We start from the raw sequence: 25614 nt of genomic DNA, 5'->3' as shown, positions 1-25614 counted from the left end.
TAATAATCGTAATCAGCCCTTACCGAACGCCAGGCAGGGCGCTAAACGTTTAGTAGACCGTGAGCCCGTTGGGGGGTAGGGATTGTCTCTATCTGTCGCCGAATTGTAATAATGTTGGTATTTGTAAAGCACTTACTATGTGCAGAGCACTGTTCTAAGCGCTGGGGGAGGTACGGGGTCATCAGGTGGTCCCACGTGAGGCTCACAGTCTTCATCCCCATTTTACAGATGAGGGAACTGAGGCCCAGAGAAGTGAAGTGACTTGCCCACAGTCACACTGCTGACAAGTGGCAGAGCCGGGATTCGCACCCATGACCTCTGACTCTTCCGGGCGCTTCGTACCATACTCCGCGCAAGGTGAGCGTTCAGTAAAGACGATCAAAAGACTAATCGGGTCAGACACGGGCCCTGTGCCACGGGGGACTCTAAAGTCTAAGAGGGAAGGAGAGCGGACTGCTTATACCCATTTTACAGACCGGCAAACTGAGGACTTGAGGGGTTCAGGGGCTTGCCCAAAGCCACCCAGCAAGTCAGTGACAGAGGTGAGACTTGGAACCTGGGTCTCCTGACTCCCAGATTGAGTCTGGGATTTTCAGGTTAAAAAAAAAACAAATACGAGGAAGTGACTGCTGGGCTTAATTATTGTCGTTGTTTAAGTGTGATAAAATTGGGCAAAAAAACAAGTGTTCAAGATTTTGTTCGGGGTTTTATTTGGATGATTCTCATGCGGTAATTGCCTGGTTGTTTTTTGTCGTGGTATTTGTTCTGCGCTTACTATGTGCCGGGCACCGTTCTGAGTGCTGGGATAGATGCAAAATATTCAGGTTGTCCCGTGTGGGGCTCACACTCTTAATTCCCATTTTAAAGGGGAGAGAACTGAGGCGCAGAGAAGCGAAGCGACTTCCCCGAGGTCACACGGCGGGCAGGTGATGGAAGCAGGATTAGAACCCACGTCCTGCTGACTGCCAGGCCCGGGGTCTACCCGGTAGGCAACACTGCTTCCCAGTAAAATTCTACTCCTTTCTGAGTTTCACGAATAACACAAATGACACAACGAATGTATGGCATCGTAGCTGCCTCTTGGCACACCACCTCGTTACTTAATTTAAGGTGATGCTCTCCAGCATTAATCCAAAACCTGACCTTCTCTAAATTTTGGTTTTTGGGGAGTTTTTTTTAGGGGAGAGTTGGATTTTGGGTGGAGGATCACAGTGACCTACCACAAAACAGTAGTTTAAATCCAGGTAAAGTTGTAAACCCCTTTCAAAGGGAAAAGGGAAATGAGGCAGGAACAACAACAAAAACGTAGAGAAGCAGTGTGGCTCAGTGGAAAGAACCCAGGCTTGGGAGTCAGCGGTCATGGGTTCGAATCCCAGCCCTGCCACTTGTCAGTTGGGTGACTGGGGGCAAGTCACTTCACTTCTCTGGGCCTCAGTTGCCTCATCTGTAAAATGGGGATGAAGACGGTGAGCCTCACGTGGGACAACCTGATTACCCTGGATCTACCCCAGCTCTTCGAAGAGTGCTTGGCACATAATAAGTGCTTAACAAATACATTATTATTATTAAGCACTTAAATACCAACATTCTTCCTATCTACCCCATTATTATTATAATTATTATTACTATTGTATCCCCCTAGTTCTTAGAAGAGTGCTTGGCACATAGCAAGCACTTAACAAGTACTATAATTATTATTATTATTATTATTATTATATCCCCCCAGTGCTTAGAAGAGTGCTTGGCACATAGCAAGCGCTTAACAAGTACTATTATTATTATTATTATATCCCCCCCAGTGCTTAGAAGAGTGCTTGGCACATAGCAAGCACTTAAATACTATAATAATTATTATTATAGTATTAGTAGTTTAGTAGTAGTATTATATCCCCCCAGTGTTTATATATATAGTATTATTATTATATCCCCCCCCAGTGTTTAGAAGAGTGGTTGGCACATAGCAAGCGCTTAACAAATACTATAATAATGATAATTATTATTATAGTATTAGTGGTAATAGTAGTATTATATCCCCCAGTGTCTATATATATAGTATTATTATTATTATATTCCCCCAGTGTTTAGAAGAGTGGTTGGCACATAGCAAGGGCTTAACAAATACTATAATAATGATAATTATTATTATAGTAGTAGTAGTGGTAGTAGTATTATAGCCCCCCAGTGTTTGTATATATAGTAGTAGTATTATTATTATATCCCCCCTCAGTGTTTAGAAGAGTGTTTGGCACATAGCAAGGGCTTATCAAATACTATCATTATTATTATTATTATTATATTCCCCCCCCAGCGCTTAGAAGAGTGCTTGGCACATGGCGTCATCATGATTTTTATTATAGAAAATGTGAGGTGGGGGAAAAGGAGTATAAAAAAAGCGGTTTCCCAGGGAGCCAAAGCTTGGGGGAGGTCGAGGCGTGGCGGGGACGTGGCCGCGTCCAGGAGGCCTCAGGGCCCCGCCCCCTTCCGTTCCTCCCCTCCCGTGCGCGGGGCGAGCGGCACGTGCCCCCTGAGGGGGCGGTGTCGCGCGCCCGGCCCCGCCCCCCTCCCCCTCCCATTGGCCGAGCCGGAGGCGCCGGCCAATGGCGGGCGGCGGTGACGTCAGCGCGTGCGTGCGTGCGTGCGTGGCCCCGCGGCCGCTGAGGCGGGCGGGCGGCCGTTGAGGCGGGAGGGGGCGGCGCCCGCATCGTCGCCGACATCGTCGCCGACATCGCCGACCCCATGGAGCCGGAGGCGGCGGCGACGACGACGACGACGACGACGGAAGCCTCCCCCGCCGGCCCCGCCGCGCTCAGCTGCTTCTCCTTCAACCAGGACTGCACGTAAGCACACCCCCCCCCGCCGCCGCCGCCGCGCGCGCCCCCACGTGACTCCACCCCCGGGGGGACGGGGTTGTCGCGACACTCGCCGCTCCCCAAGCGCCCTCCCCCCCCGACACCCCCCACCGCACCCATCTCCCCCCCAACACACCACAGATGTCGCCATAAGGGGGGGGCGTCGTGATGTGGCTCCATCATAATAATCATCGTATTTCTTTTTAAGCGCGCGCTAGAATCATCAAAACCATAATAATGCTGGTATTTGTGAAGCGCGCACTAGAATAATCATAATAATGCTGGAATTTGTTAAGCGCGCACTATAGTAATAATAATCATAATGCTGGTATTTGTTAAGCGCGCACTATAATAATGATAATAATGCCGGTATTAAGCACACACTATAGTAATAATAGTGTTTGTTAAGTGCGCACTATAATAATATTGGTATTTGTTAAGCGCTTACTATGATGATAATGCTGGTATTTGTTAAGCGCCTACTGTGATAATGCTGGCTGGTATTTGTTAAGCGCCTGCTCTACCACTTGTCAGCTGTTTGAGTGTGGGCAAGTCACTTCACTTCTCTGGGCCTCAGTTACCTCATCTGTAAAATGAGGATTAAGACTGTGAACCTAACTTGGGACAACCTGATTACCCTGTCTATCCCAGCGCTTAGAACAGTGCCTGCACATAGTAAGCGCTTAACAAATACCAACATTGTTATTATTATAGTAATACTGGTATTTATCAAACGCTTACTATAATACTGGTATTTGTTAAGCGCTTACTACGATAATAATAATGCTGGTGTTTGTTAAGCGCTTACTGTGATAATGCTGGTATTTCTTAAGCGCCTACTATAATAATAATACTGGTATTTGTCAAGCGCTTACTATGCTAGTATTTGTTAAGCGCTTACACTATGCTAATAATAATGCTGGTATTTGTTAAGCGCTTACTATAATAATAATATTTATTAAGTGCTTACTAAAATAATAATACTGATATTTGTTAAGTGCTTACTGTGATAATAGTAATGCTGGTGTTTGTTAAGCGCTTACTATAATAATAATATGTTTTAAGTGCGCACTATAATATACTGGTATTTGTTAAGCGCTTACTATGATAATAATAATGCTGGTATTTGTTAAGCGCTTACTATGATAATGCTGGTATTTGTTAAGCGCTTACTATGATAATGCTGGTATTTGTTAAGCACTTACTATAATAATATGTTTTTAAGTGTGTACTATAATATACTGGTATTTGCTAAGCGCTACCATAGTAATAATACTGGTATTTGTTAAGCACTTACTATAATAATATGATATTTCTTAAGTGCTTACTATAATGAAAATGCTGGTATTTGTCAAGCGCTTACTATAATACTGGTATTTGTTAAGCGCTTGCTCTGATGATAATGCTGGTATTTGTTAAGCACTTACTATAATAATAATGATATTTCCTAAGTGCATACTATAATGATAATGCTGGTATTTGTTAAGCGCGTACTATGATAATAATGCTGGTATTTGTTAAGCGCTTACTATAATAATAATGTTTTTAAGTACATACTATAATATACTGGCATTTGTTAAGTGCTACGATAGTAATAATGCTGGTATTTGTTAAGCACTTACTATAATAATATTTCTTAAGTGCTTACTATAATGATAATGCTGGTATTTGTCAAGCGCTTACTATAATACTGGTATTTGTTAAGCGCTTACTATGATGATAATGCTGGTATTTGTTAATACTAATGTTGGTATTTGTTAAGCGCTTACTACGTGCCGAGCACCCTTCTAAGCGCTGGGGTAGACATAGGGGAATCAGGTTGTCCCACGTGGGGCTCACAGTCTTAATCCCCATTTTACAGATGAGGGAACTGAGGCACAGAGAAGTTTTATACTGATAATACTGGTAAGCGCTTACTATAATAATATGTTTTTAAGTGCGCACTATAATATACTGGCATTTGTTAAGTGCTATGATAGTGATAATGCTGGTATTTGTTAAGCACTTACTATACTGATAATAATACTCGTATTTGTTAAGCGCTTACTATGATGATAATGCTGGTATTTGTTAAGCACTTACTATGATAATAATGCTGGTATTTAATAATGTTGGTATTTGTTAAGCACTTAGTATGTGCAGAGCACTGTTCTAAGTGCTAGGGTAGATACAGGGTAATCAGATTGTCCCACGTGAGGCTCACAGTTAATCCCCATTTTCCAGATGAGGTCACTGAGGCCCAGAGAAGTGAAGCGACTTGCCCACAGTCACACAGCTGACAAGTGGCAGAGCCGGGATTGGTTAAGCGCTTACTATAATAATAATGCTGGTATTTCTTAAGCGCTTACTATGTGCAAAGCACTGTTCTAAGCACCGGGGGGGAGAGATACAAGCTAATCAGGTTGTCTCCCGTGGGGCTCACAGTTTTAATCCCCATTTTACAGATGAGGGAACTGAGGCACAGAGAGGTCAAGTGACTTGCCCGAGGTCACACAGCCAAGTGGCGGAGCCAGGATTAGAACCCATGACCCCGCCTCCCAAGCCCGACCTCTGGCCCCTGGAGGTGGAGAGGGGCCCGGGGAGCAAGACGGAGGAGGGGGAGCCGGAGCGGTAAATTGAGGCAAGCCCCATTCGGCGGTGGCTGTGTGACACTCGCCCCGTTCCGTATGGCCCTGTGCGTCCTCATCATCAAAGTGCTATTTGCTAAGCGCTTAATATTCGCCTCAAATGTGGAGAGGTGGCAGCCCGGCTGGGGCCTAGACAAAAGGCGGCTCGACTGTTGCTCCGGCTTCTCTCAGACAATCAACCGGTCAATCAGTGAGGTTGACTGAGCGCTCACTATGGGCAGAGCACCGCTGTACTAAGCGTCGGGGAGAGTCCCGTCCAAGAGAATTAGCGGATGCCCGACAGCTTGTTCGGTTTTGCTGTCCATCTCCCCGTTTTAGACTACGAGTCCATTGTTGGGCCGGGATTGTCCCTCTCTGTGGCCCAATTGTCCGTTGCAAGCGCTTAGTACAGGGCTATGCACGTAGTAAGCGCTCAATAGATACAATCGAATGAATGAATGAAGTGTTTAACAAGGAGTCTTCCTGGTTTCCGAGTTTCTCAACCGTTGGTATTTGCCGAGGGCTTAGGCGTTTTGCGCGCAGAGCGGTTGTCCTGAGTGCTTGGGGGAGCCCGGTGGAGCAGAGTAAGTAGTCACCACGATAATAACGAAGGTGTCGGTCAAGCGCTTGCTGTGTGCCGGACCCTGTCCTAAGGGCTGGGGTGGATGCAGGATAATGGGGTTGGACACAATTCCCGGCCCACCTGGGTATCCCGGTCTCAATTCCCGTTTTCCCGAGGAGGGAATCGAGGCTCGGGCAAGCGAAGGGACTGGCCCCGGCTCACCCGGACGACCAAGCGGCAGATCCGAATTAGAACCCAGATCCCTCCGACTCCCGGGCCACGCTGCCACGGCCGTCCCCTCTGGGCGCACTCCCTGGATGGGGACCTCAGGGAGCCGATCCGCTTCCCGATTCCCGCTTCCTGCCGCGTCCCCGTCTTCGTCGGGCCCTTTCGTTTCCACTGGGTCAGGCCGAGGCCTTGGGCGGCCGAGCCGCGCAAATATGGATCGCCGAAGCCCGTAATTAAGGCCAGCGCGGGACTTGGTGCGACCCCGCCCCTCCCCTCCCCTCCCCTCCTCGGTCTGTTTTGTTTTCCGACCCTCGGTGAAACAACGCGTCTCCGTGGGGGCGAGAAATCGTCTCGTCTGGCCCCTGGGCCGTTGAGTTGATAACCCGCGGCCCTTTCGTAAGGTACGTTTTGCAAGAGGTTAAAGCTGTTGAAACGCCCCGGCGGCGTTGCTCTGTCGTTTAAAGCGCCGCTCTCCCCCCCCCCCCCCGGTCGCGTCAGTCCCGAGTTAGCGAGCGTCTGTTTTCTCCGGCACGAGCCGTTGACGTAACGAGTGGCGAAAGTCCAGGAGTTTTATCTGAGCTGGCTGGCTTCGGAAACTTTCCTACTTGTTTTCTTGTCTTTTTCTTTCCACTCTGCCTGGCGGCGTCCTTCTCCTCTATCTGCCTCTCTCTTTGTTTCGCCTCGTGATCCCTTCTCATTCTCCTCTGCTTTTTTGTGTTTCTATTTTTTTGTTTGTTTTTCTTGCCTTGAGGGTCCGTTGCCAGTGTCCCCCTCACCCATCCGCCCACCACCCTTATTCTTGGATTGGAAACCCCTCGGAGGGACCTTGTCCATTTTTAATCCGTACATTTTCTCCGAGCACTCCGTGCAGCGCTTTACACACAGGAAATATTTAATAGATACACCTACTCTGTTCATCCCACCACTCTTTCTTCTCCTCCTTCCCTCTTTATGTCCCTTTTGTACTTGAAATTGCCTCGCAGCCTCCCTCTTGTTGTGCTGCTGCTCTCCCTTGAGGGATTTCTGCCCGTCTTTCTTTTTGCTTTCCAACTTTCTACTTTTTGTCTCTCTCCCTCTCACACGTGCCCCCGCAGCCCGCAGTCTGCCTTCCTGGGATGGGGCTGGGGGGAGCCGTGATGATAGAAAGGGCGGCAGGTTGGGAAGGGAGGTGGGGGAAGATCCATCTATCAGTTGTATTTGTCGGGCGCCCGCCCTGTGCGGAGCACTCCACTATGCACTGCGGAGAGTTCGGTACGACAGAGTTAGCGGACCCGTTGCCTGCCCGTTACAAACCGACGGTCTGGGGAGAGAGAGACATGAATATGAATAAAGAAGTAAAGATGTAATTTAAAGATCCAGACCTAAGTGCTGCGCGGACAGGGTTCCGGCAGGAAGATGAGGAGCTGAGGTTTGGACACGTTTAATTTGAGGTGTCGGCCGGACGTCCCAGTAGATACGACCTGAAGGCGGGAGGAGATAGATGTGAGGTTGCAGGGGAGGAGAGAGGTCAGGGCCGGAGGCTTCCGAATGCATAGGGATGGAAATGGAAGCCACTGGGAGCGAATGAGTTCTCCAAGGGAGCGAGTGTAGAAGGAGAATAGATGGAGCGTAAGGGGAGAGTTGGAGAAAGAACAACGAAAGCGGAAGATACCCGAGGGGGAGGTGGAAGAACACAAAAATCTCATTATTTCAGATCTCAGCGTGGCATTTCCCGAACCTCTCGGCACCCAGGGAGTTTCTGATTAACTTCCTCAAGGCTACGGTAGTTTCTATTTTCTTGGAAGGAAGCACTGCCGGACAGTTTTGTCTCACCTATAAATAAAAGCACACTTCATAGTCTCTGCGAAGTGGGGATCGGACGACACCCATGGTTTTAAAATAAATCAGCCGCTCTCACACGGTGCGTAATTTGGAGCGCGAGCGCTTTCTCCTTTTTCAAGGCGTCGAGAGAGTCGGAGCCCCCGCCCCTCGGGAAGCTACGCCTTTTAGACTCTCGGAGGGGCTCGTCGATGGCGGCATTTAGCTTCCGAGCCTTCGTCTCGGGAGGCGATGCTCGCGGGCTTCCGGGAGAAGCCCCGCGGCGGCCGAGAGCGGGCTTCCGGAGACCCCCGGTGGCTCCCAAAGAGAGCGTTTGGACCCGGGAGACGGGCGCGCGTCCTGTTCCCAACTCCCGACGGGGTTCCCCCCTGGCAGATGTGAGGGAGATCTCCTTTTCCAGTCGCGGCCCGCCGGTTAAAATCGGCGCTGGCCGTCGGCGGTCCCGGGACCGGAACGGGGCCACCGGCCCGGCTCCCGGAGAGGGAGGGCCGGGGGTAGGGTCAGGCGGATGTCGAGAAATCCCCTGGCGTTGACCGGGGATCCCGTGGCCGCGAGGTCAAAGGTGGCTGGTGGAAGAACGTCTAGAGAAGAGTCAAGCTTCCGATCACCCCATTGGCCGGGAGACGCCGGGACGTCTTCTGGAGGGAGCTGAAGAGAAGGGGCCGCCTGGTTTGCGTGTGCAGTCGCTGGGCCTCCCCGAGGAGGGGTCGGCCGTCGGTCGACGGGGCCCTCTGGCCGGGAAGACACCGACCGAGTCCGACGGGATGAGGTGGGATCGACCCCCCAGTACGTTGCCAGGTACTTAGTAAGCACTCAACCGAGACCATTAAAAATGAAAAAAAGAAATCCCGTGCCGGCCTGACTGCCGTCGTTCCACAGATGCGCTCGGGCCGGTTCCCCCGCCGGAACCGAATAACGGTCGACCGTCGTTCACCACGGCTGACTGAAATAGAGGCCTGCGCTGAGATGAAAGGGAGCCCGGAGTTTGGAGGAGAAATTCCTGCGCAAAACAAGTGACCCACCCTCTTCCCTTTAGCCGGTCAGAGAACGGGCTCGGCCACCCCACCTCGTCATGGCAGCAGTCCCGCTCGCGTCGGCCACTCCCCCGGGGTCAGGCCGGCCCTTGACCCGCTGCGGAGAGGCGGACGGAGCCGGGGCGTGGGGGCTCTCCGGAGAGCGCTCTCCCACGGAGACTCGGTCGTCCCCGGGCTTCGGTTGGGCGGAGCTTGGGTCCCGGTCATCGGAAGGGTCCCCGGAAGCTCAGGTTGGCGGTTTTCCTACCTTGATCTCCCCCGACTCCCGGAAACCCGGCGCCGGCCAGCGTGCCCTTGCCGTTACGTGCCTGGACCCGCTGGGAGCCACAGCTCAACCGTAGAACGCCTCCCGAACAGCGGGACCAAGGAGGGCGTCTAGGAGAGCGAGGGCTCGTCCGGCGCCTTCATGGCGCTCGGCACCGGGGTAGATCCTAGTTGGTGCTGTCGGCCCCGGTCCTTGCCCGCTCCCCGCCGAGCCTCAGAGCCTTAGCGGGAGGGAGGACTGGGTATCGATCCCCATTTTACAGTTGAGGAAGCTGAGGGCCAGAGCTGCCAGGTGACTCGCCTGTGGTCAGCCGGTGGGCAGAGGGAGGAACCAGCTCTCGATTCAGGATCTCCCGGGCTCTTTCCACTAGGCCGCCCCGCCTCCGGATGGGTAGGAATCGGTTTTGCCCCCTTTCCTTGTTTTCCGCAATGCCCTCCCCTTCCCCGCCCCCAAAGCCGCTCTGAATGATGTCTTGTGATCAAACTGGGGGGAAGCACGGAAGATTCCTATGTCCCATTCGTTATTAGGTTTGTCTTTTAATGGATGAATCGATGGTAGTTACTGAGTTTATACTGTGTGTAGAGCACTGGAGTAAGCGTTTGGGGTGGGATAGCGCAACAGAGTTGGTAGAAACGGCTGCCCGCAACGGGCTCACGTGGGTGGGTGAACAGACGTTAATATCAACTAGAGATACGTAAGCCTTTGGCCAGTGGCACGGCCTAGACGGAAGAGCACAGGCTTTGGGGTCAGAATAACGGGCTTCTCATCCCAACCCCTCCACTTGTGTGCTGGGTGACCTTGGGTAAGTTACTTTGCTTTTCTGGGCCTCCGTTACCTCATCCGTAAAGTGGGGATTGAGACTGTGAGCCACGTGTGGGACAGGGACTGCGTTTAAGACGAGCTGCTCGTATCTACACCGGCATTTAATACGGTGCCTGGAACGTGGCAAGTGCTTTACAGATACTGTGGGTTTAAAAGTGCCGTGGGGCCGAGGATGGGGTGGATATCGAGTGCTTTAAGGGCACAGACCCAAACGCAGATGTGACGCGGAGGGGGGAGGAAATCGGGGACAACAGGGTTTAATCGGAGAAGGCTTTTTGGCGGAGGTGTGATTTGAATAAGGCCTCGTGGGTGGGGAGAGCGGTGGTCTGTGGGCGTGCCGCCGGGTTCCGGGGCGAGGGTGGAGGTCATGACCCTCCGGGCCCCATCTCGGCCGTCGCCCTCCCGCTCTCGTCCTCCCCTGCCTGCAAAAGGCCCTCCCTCGGGACCGGGCCGACCGTCGCCCTCCCCGTCGTGGGGATCGCGGCTGCCGACTCTGGCCTGGTGGACCCTTCCAAGCTCTGGGGACGGCTCTCCGCACCCAGCGAGCGCTCCGTAAAAGTCCGTCGACGACTGATCCGAAGCCCTTCTGAAAGGGCCTCTCCTCGGGGAGGCCTGCCCTGATTCAGGTCTCGTCTCTTTGCCCCGTTCCCAGCTGCCACCTCAGCACTTCCTCATCCCCATCTGTCATTTTAGCGTCGGGCCTCCCCCGCCAGTCCGTCAGCTCTCCGGGGGCGGGGATCAGGTCCGCAAACTCTTCCGTACGGTCCCGGGCGCGGCGCCCTGCCCAAGTCTGTGTTTGCTTGATGTCCTCGCTTGATCGATCGGCCGCGTGCTGTCAATCGAGTGTCTTCACCGTGTCTTGCAGATCCCTGGCGATTGGAACCAAAACCGGTTACAGGCTATTCTCACTGAGTTCGGTGGAGCAGCTGGACCAGGTCCACGAAAGCAGTAAGTCGGGGTTCCGGCGGGTAAATGAAAACCCGAAGCAGCCCTGAGGATCCGCCCTCTTCCGTCTCCCGGCACCCTTCCCCTTGGGGCTACGGCAGCGCGGGGAGGGCCTGGCCCCGGGCTCAGCGAGAGGGGCCTTCGTCACTCTGAAATCCCCCTATTTGGAGCCGGGAGCGATCGGTTCTCACTGAGCTTCCACTCCCCTCGGTTTTAACAACAGACCCCTCTCGTCCCCTTCCCCACCCCAGGCAAGCTGAAGCCGGTTTGTCCGGGCGATCGTCTCCCGCTCTCGGCTTCGCCAGGAATCGGTCTCTCGGTCCTGCACCCGAGGCCTCCGGGGATCGGCGGGAGGTCCTCCTCACGGGCTCCCAGTTAGATGGGGCCGAGCCGTTACGCGGCGAGGGGAAAGGAGGGGAGTGTGGTCCAGGCATGGGCACGGCCCCTCGGAGATCCTGCCCTCCTCCCCCGCTCTCCCACTTCCGGCATCGTGGCCATGGAGTCTCGCAGTCTACCCCGCAGGCCCTCGCTCCCCATCAAAATCGAAGAGGCCGGCAGCGGGCGGGGTTTGGGGGGACCGCCGGCGGCGAGACCGGGAGCCGGAGTGCCGTAGCGAGTCAAGCTGCGTTCCCCCGGGCTCCCTCTTCCCCTCGAGCCAGTCGGTCAAGGCCCGAGATCCTGCCCCAAGATCCCGCCCCTCGAACCTCATCTCCCAGTCCCCGGGCAGGGCGCATGAGATAACCTGGTGCCCCGGCACCTTCCCCCGCCCAGACGAGATCCCCGACGTCTACATCGTGGAGCGCCTGTTCTCCAGCAGCCTGGTGGTGGTGGTCAGCCGCTCCAAGCCCCGGCAGATGAACGTCTACCACTTCAAGAAGGGAACCGAGATCTGCAACTACAGCTACTCTGCCAACATCCTGTCCGTCCGCCTCAACCGCCAGGTAGGCGCCCGCCGGGGCCTCCGGTGGGTCGGGGCCTAGGGGTCTCGTGGGCCCCAGCTCCGAGGGGTCGCTCTCCGCCGGGAGCAGTCCCGGGTGGAGTGGCTCTCAGCTTTGAACCCTAAAGGGTGGCTCTGGGGTGAGGTAGGGAGGCCGGGGAGCGGAGACCACCACACCTCAGCCCTCTCCACACCTGTCAGGCATCCCGCTGGGAGGGCATCGGGAGCCCCCCACAGCCACAAGAGAGTCCGAGTCAGGGCCGGCCGCGAGGGGCGACGAGACATGGTCGGGAGTTCTGAGGCAGTGATCCCTTGGGGGTGCCTGTGTTTCTGTCGTTTGTAGAGGCTGCTGGTTTGCCTGGAAGAGTCTATCTATATTCACAACATCAAAGACATGAAGCTTTTGAAGACCATCCTCGACACGCCACCCAATCCGACTGGTGAGTCCCCCGACCCGCCCGAGTCTCCCCGAAAGCTGGGGAGACAGGATGCCTCCCCGAACCGGACGGCTCTGGGGCGTGGTTTTCAGCCGTTGAAGCGGCAGAGAAGGCGGCCTCTGTGCCTCCGCCTGAATAGATGGTGTTATTTAGGGGGTGTTGAGTACTGCGTTAAGCCCTCGGGAGAGTAAAATACAATAGATTCCCGCCTACAGTGATTTTACAGTCCAGAGGTGGTGATAGACATCAATCTGGGGGTATTTATTGATCGATTCCCATGTGCAGAGCACTGTACTAAGCGCCTGGGAGAGTACGGGGGTACAACAGAGTTAGTAGACACGTTCCTTGCTCATAGAGGAACTTACGGTCTAGAGAGGGAGGACAGATAAGAGACTAGGTTTTGGTTTAGATTAAAATACTTTAAATGTAGTAGACTAAAATAAATGGCAGATGGGGGAAACGGCAGCGTAGAAAGTCAGGTACATAAGCGTGCTGGGAGTAGCGGGAGTCGCCAAGCAGTGAAGGGGTTCGGGTCCAAGCGCGTCGGTGCCGCAAAAGGGACTGAGGATCGGGTGGGGAAATCGGGGGGAGTCGGGGAAGGCGACTTGGAGGCGACGTGATTCTAATCGGAGTCCGAAGGGTTGGGGGCGCTGGGCGGGCGACAAGGAGGACGGGTCGGAGCTGCCGTGAGGCAGTCGGCTCGGGGGGAGCAGAGCCCCCGGGCCGTAGTGGGTGAGGAGAGACGTGAGGTTGGAGGGGGCGAGGCGGTGGAGTGGTTCAGAGCCGACGGTGAAGAGTTTGGGTCTTTAGGGTTCTGGGAGAGCGGATCGGTCGGCACAGTCTTTCAGGACCTGCCCCGCCCCGGGCCCCGCCCGAGCAGTTCGTCTCGTGGTCTTAACTGTGTGCCAGGTCCCACGGGTCTCTCTTCCCCCATCTTCACGGCACCACATCCTGTCCCAGAGACCTACAGTCGTTTCTCCAACGGCCGTCTCCTTTTTTATCGGTGTTCTACCCGTTTACACCGGTCCGAGCCGTAACTCGCCGACTGTTGTGGCCGCTGCCGGCTCCCGGAAGAGAATCGGAGGCTAAAGCCAGAGAAGGGACGCAGATGTGACTCGGGGCTCCCTGGGGTGGGGAGGAGGCGGTGTCTGAAGGGAGCCCCCGCCGACTTCTCGGAAAAAGGCGAATCCTGGTCCCCCAGAGAGTCTGGGTCCGTTCGGTCAGAAACCTTGACGTCCGGCTCGAGGACGGCACTTTGGCCGAAGCCTCTCGGTGCTGGGGAGAGTAGCCGACGTTAACCGTCTTCCTCCAGCTTTCAGTAGGTGAAGCTGACGCTGAGACTCTGGCGTCGCGCTCCATCTCTCCCTCTCTCCTCGACCCGAAACTGACTTCTTCTTCGTCCTCTTGCCCCTCTTTCCGCCGCCAGGTCTGTGCGCCCTCTCGATCAACCATTCCAATTCCTACCTGGCCTACCCCGGAAGCTTAGTGACCGGCGAGATCGTCCTTTACGATGGAAATCACCTGGTAAGTCGTCGGTCGGTTGGAGGAATTCAAGGGCGTACCACGTGCCGAGCGCCATACTCGGTGCTTTGGAGAGTAGAGCGTAAGGAGAGTTGGCGGGTACGATCTCTGCCGAGAGGCGCTTACCTCATAGGCAGGGGAGAGGGACCGCGAAGCAGGATGCAGCCTGAGGAGCGTGAAGATGCGTATGTGAAGGTCGTGGGTCCGGGGTGGATAGAGACCCCGCTCGAGGGGAGCGGGTCCAACTGTGGGGGCGATGCAGGGAGGGGAGGGGAGGGCTCGGTCTAGGAGGAGAGGTGATCCCAGAGGAGTGGTGGGCTGTTGGGAAGGAAGTCTGGACCCGAGAGCAAACATTCTTGAGTAGGCGGCAGCCAGGTGGAATAGATAAAGATTCATCGAGCACGTGGGCGATAGAGGAGCGAGGTGTGCGGGCCGTTTCCGGGCGCCACCCCGCTTCAGCCGGGCTTCTTGTCGTCGTCCCACAGAAGACCGTCTGCACCGTGCCCGCCCACGACGGACCCCTGGCCGCCATCACCTTCAACTCTACCGGCTCCAAGCTGGCCAGCGCATCCGAGAAGGTCGGTCGGGTCGCGTCATCTGTGAAGGGCCCGGTGGAGGCGGGGGGGGGGGGGTGGGCTTCCCCTCACCCTCTCAGAGTGAGCTGCGAGGGGCCGGAGGCACGGACCCGGCTGAGGCGGCGCTTCGGATGCCGGATACAGAGCGGGAGGTCCGAGTGACGGTCTTCTGGAAGACGGGCGGCCCTCCCAGCCAAAGGACGTTTACTCCTTTTCCTCCCTAGGGCACGGTCATCCGTGTGTTCTCCGTCCCCGAGGGGCAGAAGCTTTATGAATTCAGGAGGGGGATGAAACGGTAGGTTGGTGGAGCAGGCGTACGTGGGGCGGGGATCCCTCAGAGGTGGAACCTGGGCTTTCCCCCGGCCCCCCGCGATGGCCAGAGTGGCAGTGAAACACATCTGGGTTTTTTATTCTTTTCGGTATTCAGTGCTTACCGTGTGACAGATACTGTTCTCAGCACTGGTGTTAGGTACCAGTGGATTAGGTCAGACTCAGTTCCTGTACTGCACGGGGCTTACCGTCCAGGTAGGAAGGAGAACAGGTTTCCCCATCTTACAGTTGCGGAAACTCAGGCACAGAGAAGTAAAGAGACTAGCCCAAGGTCACCGGGAAGAGCTGGGTTTAGAACGTAGGTTCTCCAGACTCCCAGGCCTGTGTCCCGTCTACCGGACCATGCCGCTTCATTCGCTGTGCACGATTTATCCTGGGGGTCTCGGCGACTCCCTCCCTCTTAGCCCCTGCCACCCCGGCGGTGCGGCTGCCGTCGGGGAAATCCGGGTGGGAGACGAGTCCGCCGAGGAAACTTACTTGAAAACGGCAGAGTGGCAGTTGCTCCTCGGGCCGAACGGGCAAATTGAAGGGGAAGAGGAAGCGGCCGGGTCGTGAGTCCCGGGGGGGCCCGGAAGGGTTTTGCAGAGAGGTGGCGGGGCCCATTGGTGGGAGCGCGGGACTGATCCCGACTCTGCCCCCGACCTGCTGCATGTCGTGGGACTCTCTGGACCTCGGCTCCGTCATCTGTGAAATGAGGATGGGGTTTCCCACTCTCCGTGCCTCCTAGACCAGGACGACTGGGACTACCTTGTGTTTACTCCTGTGCTGGCACGGAGCGCGACTGTTAGTGCCACCTGGGCTGAGGACAGGGAACAGTCATCCCGGCGCCAACGGGTCAGCCGGAATCGCCCTCGGGCCCTCTGCGCGGGCCTCGTTCCATCGTCACGACTCCCTACCCTCCTCCCGGAGAGGAGGGCGTCGTCGATCCATACGTCCCCAGCCCCCGCTCTGACCGTCCCTTCTCTGCTCGCCCCCATCCAGGTACGTGAACATCGGTTCTCTGGTGTTCAGTATGGACTCGCAGTTCTTGTGTGCCTCCAGCAACACTGAGACCGTGCACATCTTCAAGCTCGAGCACCTCACGGACAGGTAAGTGCCACGCCACGGTCGGGGGCCCGGAGGTTCGGGAGACCCAGCGGCCAGCTCCCAGTAGCTCTCGGGTCGTAGCGTGAAAATGGAGCGACGGAGTCCGGGAAGGAGAGGCCGTGTCTGTGAGCACGTTCGCCACTGCTGCCGTCCGCCCCCGAGCGTGAGATGGAATGTGCTCTGGGAGAGGGGTGGGTCGGACCTTTAGCGGACACTTACCCTCCGAGTTCAGTCAGGGGAGCGTCAGATCTGGCATTAGCCCTTCCTCTTCCTCCTCATTTCCTCTCCCGCCCGGGGTTTGCCTGGCGAGCTTCTTGGCCGTCGCCCAGAAGGCCTCGCGTCGGGCCGTCAAGAGTTCCCGCTTCCGGAACCAGATGGCCCGAGCCAGACCCCAAGGGTCGGTGGGCTGGAGAGCCTTTGTCCCCGTGGGGCAGGCGGGGGGGACCATGGTCTGGAGGCAGATGTCGTTCACCTCACCTACCCCACCATGATTCTTGGATCCCCCCGCTCCTCTGATCCCCCGGCTCCTCTCACTTCACCTCCTCCTCTCCCTCTACCTAACTCCCCCCTTCCCCACCCCTCTTCCCTATTCCATCCCTTTTCTTCCATCCCTTTTCTCCTGTCTCAGTGCCACCCCTCATCCCCCTTCCCCCACCCCGGCCCCCGGCAACTCGATCCCATCCAAACCCTCCCCAACCAACCCCTCCCCGGCTTGAGCCGGGTTTGGCCTGAGGAAACCCGGCTCCTTCGTGGGGAAGCGTCCCTTCATCACTGACCTGTTCCTGTCTCAGTCCCTCCTCCTCCCCGCCGTCACTGAATCCTGGCTCTTCCCAGACGACGTGGTCTCCCTTGCTGCCCTTTCCCTAGGGGCCGCGTCTTCTCCCACTCCCCACAGACACAGGGAAAGGAGGAGGGGTTGGCTTCCTTCTCATGCCCCTGAGCCGCTTTCACACCTTCCCAACTCCCCCGTCCCTTTCTTTCCCTTCCTTTGAACCCCATATCATCCGCCTCTACCACCCACTCCAGATTCTGGCAACTGTCACCTACCGCCCCTCACGTCTCACCTCCCAACTTCTTTAATCATTTTGATCCCTTCGTCACATTCCTTGTCTCTTTCTCCACATTCCCATTGATCCTTGGGGACTTCAGTGGCCACATCGCTGTTGCAGATGACCTTTCTCCTGCCCGCCTTCTATCACTCCTCAAGTCTGCCGACTTCCTGCCCCACCCCACCTCACCCGCTCACCAGCCGGGACACACACTCGATCTCATTATCTCTAACCACTGCGCGATCGTCACCCTCCCCAATTCTGAAATCCCGCTATCTGACCACTACCTCCTTATTTGCTTCCTCTCCCACACCCCTTCTCTCTTTTAGTCTGTACCATTCCCCTAGACAGACCTCTGATCTCTGGACCTCATCCAGTTTTCTCAACTCATCATGCCCCACTTACCTTTCACATCCAAACTAGCCTCCCTCGACCAAATGGATGCTCTCAACATCACCCTCTCTACTGAGCTCAATTCACTCGCCACCCTATGTCTGTGACGATCTTGTGCCACTGACCCGCCGCCCTGGATCACCTGCACAGACCCCCTCCTTGGCTCTCACGCTCGAACCACCGGGCTCTGCTGGCGGAAGTCTAAATATCAGGCCGACCTGGTCCGCTTTGGGTTTTTTATCCTTGTGTGCTTTAACTCTGCCCTCTCCTCTGCCTGACACAACTATTTCTCTGCTCTTATTGACACCCATGCCCGTCACCCTCGCCAGTCGTTCCAGACATGTAACTCCGTCCTCAGGGCCCGTCCTCAGGACCCCATCTCTCTCTTGCCTTGCCCCCTGGCCATCTATCTTAAGAAAATCGACACCATCAGGCCCGAGCTCCCTAAAATCGGCCCTGCATCTTCTCAGTCCTTCTTCCGGCCCTCTTCAACTCTTCCATTCTTCCCGGCACTATCTCTCAAAAGCCATCCCCTCCTGTGCTTCCAGCCTCATTCCTTCGAACCTTATTGAACCCATCCCCCTCTCCCTACTTCCCTACCTGTCAGCTGTCTCTCCAGTAGCGTCTTCCCCACTGCTTTCCCACACGCCCGTGATGCCCCATCCTAAAAAAACCCTTCCCTTGACCTCACGGCTCCCTCCAGTTATCGCCCCATCTCCCTCCTGCCCATCCTCTCCAAATTCTCTGCGTGAGTCGTCTACATCTGCCGCCTCAGATTACTCTTCTTCAGGTCTCTCCCTTGACCCCCTCCAATCTGGCTTCTGTCCCCTTCACTCCACAGCAACCGCCCTCTCAGAGGCTACCAATGATATCCTTATTGCCAAATCCAGTGGCTTCTACTCTCTCCTGATCCTCTTCCACCTCAGCTGCCTTGGTTACCGTGGACCACCCCCTTCTCCCGAAAATGTTGTCCAACCTTGGCTTGGAAGACTGTGCTCTAGGGTTTCTCCTCTTCCCGTTTCTCCTCTTCCCTCTCTGGCCGTTCACTCTGTTTCCTTCACGAGCACCTTCTCTGCCTCGCACCCCCTAACTGTGGAAGGTCCCTCAAGGTTCGGTTCTGGGTTCCTTCTCTTCTCCATCTACACCCACTCCCTTGAACTCATTTGCTCCCATGGCTTCATCTACCAGTTCTGTGCACACGTTACCCAAATCTACATCTCCCGCTTAGATTTCTTTCCATCTCCCCAGTCCCACATCTCCTCCCGACTTCAAGACATCTCTATTTCCATGTCCTCCCCTCACTTAAAGCGTTCCATTTTTGACACGTAAGGTTCAGTCTCACCACCGACATCCTGTCCTTCCCTGATTTTCCCATCACTGTAGCCCGCAGCATCGTCCCTCCCATCTCACAAGCCCGTAACCTCGGCGTTATCCTCGTCTCCGCTTCATCGTTCGGCTCGCACGTGTAATCCGTCGCTAAATCCTGTCGGTCCCACCTTCTCGACGTAGCTAAATTCCACACTTTCCTTTCTGTCAAATCCGCCACCACGTTAAAACAGTCACTCATCCTGTCCCACCGGGATTACCGCATCAGCCTCCTTGCTAACCTCCCAGCTTCTCATCTGTCCTCACTCCAGTCCATATTTCACTCTGTTGCCTGGATTATTTTTCTCCAGAAATGTACACGACCTGTCACCAGCTTCCTCGAAAAACCGCCAGTGGTTATCCATTCACCTCCGAAATCACAGAAAAAGTCTTCACTATTGGGTTTGAAGCCCTCCATCACCTTGCCTCCTCCTACCTTACTTCGTTTCTCTCCTTCTGTGACCCAGCCTGAACACGCAGCTCCTCTAGTGCTAATGTTTTCACCCTGCCTCGATCTCACCACCGACCCCTCGCCCATGTCCCGCCTCTGGCCCGACGGAAGATCACTTTCCCTGCCTTTAAGGTCTTATTGAAGGCTCATCTCGAGGAAGCTTGCCCAGAGTCAACTGCTCTTTCCTCATCTCCCACTCCCTTCTGTGTCCACCTGACTTGCTTCCTTTGCTTTTCCCCCGACCCCACAGGGCTCGTGTACATAGCGGTAATTTATTTCATTCAGTCGTATTTATTGAGCACTTGCTGTGTGCGGAGCACTGTACTAAGCGCTTGGAAAGTACAATTCGGCAATTATTTTTACTGTCTGAGTTCCTCTACCTAGACTGTAAGCTCGTGGTGGGCAGGGAACATGTCTTTTTATTGTTGTATTGTACTCTCTCGCGGGCTCAGTACAGTGCTCTGCACACAATAGGCGCTCCAAAAATGCGACTGAATGAATGAATGGTGAGTTGTTCACCATCACTTGCCTACCTATGGGATTTTATAGGGTCGTCATTTCCATGGATGGAATGTATTGAGAGTTTAATGTGTGCTCCCAGTACTGTAGCGAGCACCCGGGGGAGTGTGCCAGGATAGTTGGCAGGACCCAAATCCTCCCCCTCCCTGGGCCGACCGACATTCGGATGGGTTTCGGACAGGGGAGGTGGGGCCGTGAGGCCACGGGCGGAGCGGGCGTCAGAGCACACGGGGGAGTTGGAGTCGAGCCCGTAGGTGTCCCCGCTGGAAGGGGCGGTTCGCTGGGGAGGCGAGAGGTCAGTCGGGGAAGATGGGATTTCAGTAGGCCTCTGGAGGTGGGAAGAGCGGCCTTCTCCCGGATAAGCAGAGGGGAGCGAGTTCTGGGTCACGGGGAGGACATGATAGGAATCTTACCCTCCGGGGAGTCCAGACCGGGACGAGGAGGGCCGAGGGACGAGCCAGGCAAGGCCTCTTGTCGTCAGAGGTCGTGATGGCGTGAACCGGAGTGTCTCCCCAACCCCGATGGTCCTCCGCCCCCTCGGGTCGCGTCGCTCCTCTTCCCCGCAGGGTGCCGAAGCCGAGGGGAGGGAGGGAGGGCTCGGGACGCCGGGGCCCGAGTCTGCGGTCCTGACGCCCCTCTCCCCATCCGACGCGGTCCAGCCGGCCGGAGGAACCCCCGACCTGGAGCGGGTACGTGGGCAAGATGTTCATGGCAGCCACCAACTACCTCCCGTCGCAAGTGTCCGACATGATGAACCAGGACCGTGCCTTCGCCACCGTGCGCCTCCACTTTTCCGGTCAGAGGACCGTCTGCACCCTGTCCACGTACGTTCCGCCCCTCATCCTCCCTCCGCGTCCAGTCCCCGTCGGCATGGCCCCGGTGGGGACGGGGAGACCGTGGCCGGTCAGAGGCCGCAAACCAGGCTCCGGGGGACGGGAGCAGGGTGGTCATCGCCGGCCCGAGACTCCCCGACGTCCGACCCCCGGACACGGTCCGAGGACCGGCCCCGATCTCTCTCCGCTGCCGTCTCGCATCTCTCCTTGAATATCCTTCCGTCACCCCCAGCCGAACGTGTCCCAAAGATAACTCCTCATCTTCCCGACCTCTGTCCTTTCGTCTCCGTCCAAAGCGCTGTCGTGTTAATCCGAGAACCTAGCCTGTGCTGCTTTCACGACATCACTAAGACCTCCACTTTTCTCTCCATCCCAACTGCTGGCTCTGTTAATCCAACCACTTAAGCCTTTCCTGTCTTGATTACTGCATCGGCCTCCTTTGCCGAACTCCCCACTTAACTCTCTCTGCCTAGTTCTTTCTATACTTCACTCTGTTGTCCGGATCATTTTTCTACAGAAACGGTGGGTCGTGTTTCCCCACTCTTGGGGAAACCTCCGGCGGCTGGCCATCCACCTCCTTACCGTCAGCTTTAGAGCACTCAGTCGCCTCGCCCGCTCCTACCTCAGCTTGCCACTCTCCTGCCGCAAACTGACCTGCACGCTCTGCTCCTGTAATGCCAACGGATTCGCCGTTCTTCCGTTTCGTCTCTCTGGTTGCCGACTTCTCGCCCACCGCTCCCCTGTGGCCCAGAGCATCCTTCTACCTATCTGACAGATTGTAACTCTTCCACCTCCAGTGCCTTAGTCAGGGAAGGCCTCTTGCAAAAAATACGCCTCTACTAAGTCCTCTTTTCTTTTCTTTCACCCCGTTTTGCGTCGTCCTGACTCACTCCCTTTATTCGTTTCCCCTCCTCGGTCTAACGGCACTTATGTATGTTTCTGTAATTTTTGTGTTACTGTCTTTCTCCCTTTCTAGACTTTGTTTCGGTCAGGGAACGCATCTGTTACATTGTTATATCGTACTTTCCTAAATGTCGAGTCCAGTGCTCTACACGTAGTAAGTTTTGAAAAATCCCACTGATGGATTCATCGAAGAAGCCCGTGCCTCAGTCTGTCTGTGTGTCTGTCTGTCAGGATTCAGAAATTACCTCGCCTGCTGGTGTCGTCATCCGACGGTCATCTTTATATCTACAACGTCGACCCTCAGGACGGGGGAGAATGCATCTTGATCCAGACCCACAGGTGATAAAGCCCCCCTCCGCCCCCGGTCCCGGGTTCGGCAGGCCCACGACCTCTCGGGGGTGGGGAAGGGCCCGATGGAGGGAGAGGGTTCGAGCCCTTGCTCGGGGACAGATCGTACGACGCCGGGGAGTCACCTTTGTCCCAAGAGGAGGAGGCACGGCACCCACGACCCCTTGGCTTTCTGTATCCTGTGACTTTGGGGGATCCACGGTTCTGCCTGCGGGCCTCGCCCGTCTTCTCCCTGGCAAGTTGTGGGTGGTGCGGGCCACGGAGCGGCAGTTAGACAACAGTCTTGGCGCCCGACCGCCTCGTTGGCGGGTGGCCTCCGTGGGACGCGGGCGCCCGATGGGAGGTTGCGGCCCCGCTCCCGTCGAGGTGACGGTCCTGCCTTCTTTGTCCTCCTCGTCTCCCAGTCTGTTGGGTTCCGGAAAGACGGGAGAGGACCCCGGAAATGACACCGAGCTTCCATTACCTCAGTCTTACGCCGCTACCGTAGCCAGGCCGAGCCCAGCTTCCACGGGTTCGACAGTGCCGGGTGAGCGGAGCCGGGCCCAGTTCGGCGGGTGGCGGGTCGGTCCGTTCAGCTTCCCGGAGCGGAGAGCGCCCCAGGTCGGGGGGGATCGCTGCAGAAACTCCTCCCCTCCACCTTCCACTCGGCCCTCCCCCTGGGCAAAGCGGCCCAGGGATCACATTGCTGTTCCGTGTCTGTCGGTGGCCGAGCCTTCCAGAGGCATCGGGACGAATGCTGTATTGGTGCTCCTTCCCCTCACCGTTTAGCCCCCACCCCGTCCACCACCCTCTGCCTGTTCTCACCTCTTTTCTAATGCCCTTCCAGGTTACTCGGAGGACGGTGGGGCCCTGCGAGGAGAGGTCATCCCCGAGCACGAGTTTGCCGCCGGACCGGTGTGTCTCGACGACGAGACCGAATTTCCTCCTGTGAGCATTAAGAGTCCCTGTGAGACATTCCGCGGTGGTCACAGAGAAGAGAGCCTCCCCACACCCCACACCCCCCCGCCATCCCCGTCTCTTCCCGTGACGCCTAATTCTTTCTCTTCACCACAGCCAGCTTTTAAAACACGAGACACTTTTGTAGCACTGTACTCCTAGGGGTCGAGAGGGGCCCCGTCAGGAGCGGGGCGACTCGATTGGCCTCGGTAGAACTCAGGATCGTCGAACCCCGAGGCTCTGGACCGGGGCCGAGCGAGTCGGGAGGGTGGGAGACTTCCCGTGCACGGGTCCGAGCGGGTCGACTCGGTTCCGTCTGTAAAATCGATCTTCCCCAGGTTTCTGAGAACGCTTGTGTCCCGGGCTGCTTTAATGAGGATATTAACGCGCACCAAATGCCGGGGAAGGTACGAGGCGATGGGATGGCACGTGGTGCACGATTAAGAGGGAAGCGGGCTGGGATGTCAGCCCGGTCTTACAGATGAGGAAGCCGAGGTGAGGCGCCGCCCCCTCTTCTCTTCAGTCACCCCCCTCCCCACCCCAAATCCTGGGCCAACGGGGGTCTCGGGTGCCAGCCCCTTCCTATCTCTGTCAACTCCCGGTCCGGCCAGGGCAGAGTCCCTTCTCCCGGCCGCCCCGGGGGAGGTCGGGACGGAACCTCGCCGCTTCCGGTTGTCTTTTCCGGGAAGATTTTCGAGTGGCCACCCGTGTGCCTTGTGACGGGTAGGGCAGAGCTGCTGGCCTTGGGGCTCGAGGCACTTCCGGGTCCGGGCGCCATCCCGGGGCTCGCCCGCAGGAGGTACTTAGGTGGTTTGGAGTAGTTGAGTCTGTGGTGTCTGCTGACCGTTTTTTTAACGAACGTATTTTTGTAGCTCCTGCTGTCCGGAGAGGCACGAGGGACCGCCCCCACCCGCCCCCCCAGAACTGCCCAACTCCCGCCGCGCCCCATCCGCGTGCGCGCACCGAGCCGGAGGGGTAAGCCCGTCTGTTTTGATTTCGGTAGATCGTCTTGTGCCGTGGGAGTCAGAAGAGCCAAGCCAAGCGGCCGTGAGGAGATGTTTGCCTTAGAACGCGGGAGGAAGAGCGGAGTCCTGACCCCTCGCGGACCCCCGTCCTCTCAGGTTCCCGCACCTCATGGTGATGACTGTGGCCATATCAGCTTAGAACCACCATTTTAAGGACGTGGTTTTCCTTTTTTTTTTTTTTTTAACTTATATCTTCTGTACAGTATATATAAATATATATATATATATACACACATATATATTTACATACGTATCTCTATTTTACTCTGAAAAAGATTTTTGCAGCAATGATCGGAATAAAGATTTTAATAAGACGAATAACGCGGTGACTTACAAAATGAGAATTAAAGCATATATATCTGAGAGTCGTGCTGTGATTGATTTTTCAGGAGTCGGGTAGCTTGGGCCCCATCTCCCCTACAGGTCAGGATTCGGGCAGCGACAGGCCACCGCCAGCGGATCGCAACACGGGACGGAACCGGGGTCCCGTGTGTAGTCGGCCGTGGAGATGTTGTCGGCAGCCACGTCGCGTAAGACGGTATCCAGGGCGGTGGAAAGTTGGGGCAGGACCATCTGGTACTCGGGACTCTCTGGGTCCAGGGCTTCACCCTCACTTGGGTCTCGTGCCAGGTTGAAGATAAGAGGTGGATTGTGATGGCGCTGGGGACCCGAAGTCTTATCACAGGCCTCCGCACCTCCTGCACAGAGGGAGGTGAAAGCAAACCACATCATTAGGAGACCAGGGAAAAAAGGTTGTGGACACGCGTGTCGGATTTGGTGTGCACTGTTTTGGACACCTGTTGGATTTGGCACGTGTGCCATTTTGGACACATCGGATGCAGCCTGCGTGCCGTTTGACAGGCGTGTTGGATTTGGCACATGTGCCGTTTAGAACACACGTGCCAGATTTGGCAGACATGTGTGTTGGATTTGGCACGCTTGCCATTTTTGGACACTTGTACCAAATCCGACACGTGTGCCCTTTCTGACATGTCAGATTTGGCACATGTGCCATTGTGGACACGCGTGTCGGATTTGGCGCACATTCCATTTTTGGGGCACACATGGCTGATTTGGCATGTCTGCCCTTTGACACGCATGTCAGATTTGGCACGCATTCCATATTGGACACGTGTCCAAAATGGCACATGCGTCGAATCCAACACGTGTGTCCAATATGGAATGTGTGCCAAATCTGATGTGTGTCAAAGGGCATACATGCCAAATCAGACATGCATGTCCAAAACGGCATGTGTGCCAAATCTGACACGTGTGCCGGATTTGGCACACGAGCCATTTTTTGGGACGTGTGTCGGATTTGGCATGTGTGCCCTTTTGACATGTCAGCTTTGGCACATGTGCCATTTGGACACGCGTGTCGGATTTGGCACACATTCCATGTTGGACACACATGTCAGATTTAGCACATGTGCCTTTTGGACACATGCCGGATTTGGCATGTGTGCCCTTTTTGACACGTGTCAGATTTGGCACATATGCCATTTTGACACACACATTGGATTTGGGGCACATGCAGTTTTGGACATGTGTGTTGGATTTGGCGCACATTCCATATTGGACACACGTGTTGGATTTGGCACATGTGCCATTTGGGACATGCCTGCCAGATTTGGCACTTGAGCCATTTTTGGAACACGTGTGTCTGATTTGGCATGTGTGCCAAATCTGACATGTGTGTAGGATTTGGTGCATGTGCCATTTTTGGGACATGCATGTGGGATTTGGCACGTGCCGTTTTGGACACAGTTGCCGGCTT

At 55.6% G+C, this 25614-nt stretch overlaps 2 protein-coding genes across 5 annotated transcripts in view; one reads left to right on the top strand and one right to left on the bottom strand.

Moving 5' to 3' along the window:
• Positions 1-2669: 2669 nt before the first annotated feature.
• On the top strand, positions 2670-24200 carry WIPI1 (WD repeat domain, phosphoinositide interacting 1). Of its 4 annotated transcripts, none has more exons than XM_029079676.2 (14): positions 2670-2837; positions 11050-11132; positions 11901-12070; positions 12410-12506; positions 13930-14027; positions 14510-14602; positions 14824-14894; positions 15911-16018; positions 20452-20616; positions 21760-21867; positions 22281-22402; positions 22703-22803; positions 23151-23219; positions 23816-24200. In XM_029079676.2, the coding sequence occupies exons 1-14, from the start codon at positions 2737-2739 to the stop codon at positions 23861-23863; spliced, it is 1434 nt and encodes a 477-aa protein (XP_028935509.1). In that variant the 5' UTR covers positions 2670-2736; the 3' UTR covers positions 23864-24200. The 4 variants fall into 4 exon arrangements, with proteins under 4 accessions (XP_028935509.1, XP_028935508.1, XP_028935506.1 ...); XM_029079675.2 differs by lacking the exon at positions 23816-24200 and adding an exon at positions 23685-23729 and having other exon boundaries at positions 23151-23307; XM_029079673.2 differs by having other exon boundaries at positions 2671-2837; positions 23151-23307.
• Positions 24128-25614, bottom strand: part of ARSG (arylsulfatase G) — a 21239-nt gene continuing 19752 nt past the window's right edge. Inside the window, exon 11 of the mRNA XM_029079668.2 lies at positions 24128-24535. Within this exon, the coding sequence (XP_028935501.1) occupies positions 24255-24535 (281 nt within the window). The 3' untranslated portion in view covers positions 24128-24254. The remainder of the gene's footprint in view (positions 24536-25614) is intronic.

This window comes from Ornithorhynchus anatinus, chromosome 15 (assembly GCF_004115215.2).
Source record: "Ornithorhynchus anatinus isolate Pmale09 chromosome 15, mOrnAna1.pri.v4, whole genome shotgun sequence".
Classification (NCBI taxonomy): domain Eukaryota; kingdom Metazoa; phylum Chordata; class Mammalia; order Monotremata; family Ornithorhynchidae; genus Ornithorhynchus; species Ornithorhynchus anatinus.
Note: the sequence above shows the minus strand (reverse complement) of the source record. Positions and strands in the feature narration are given on the sequence as shown.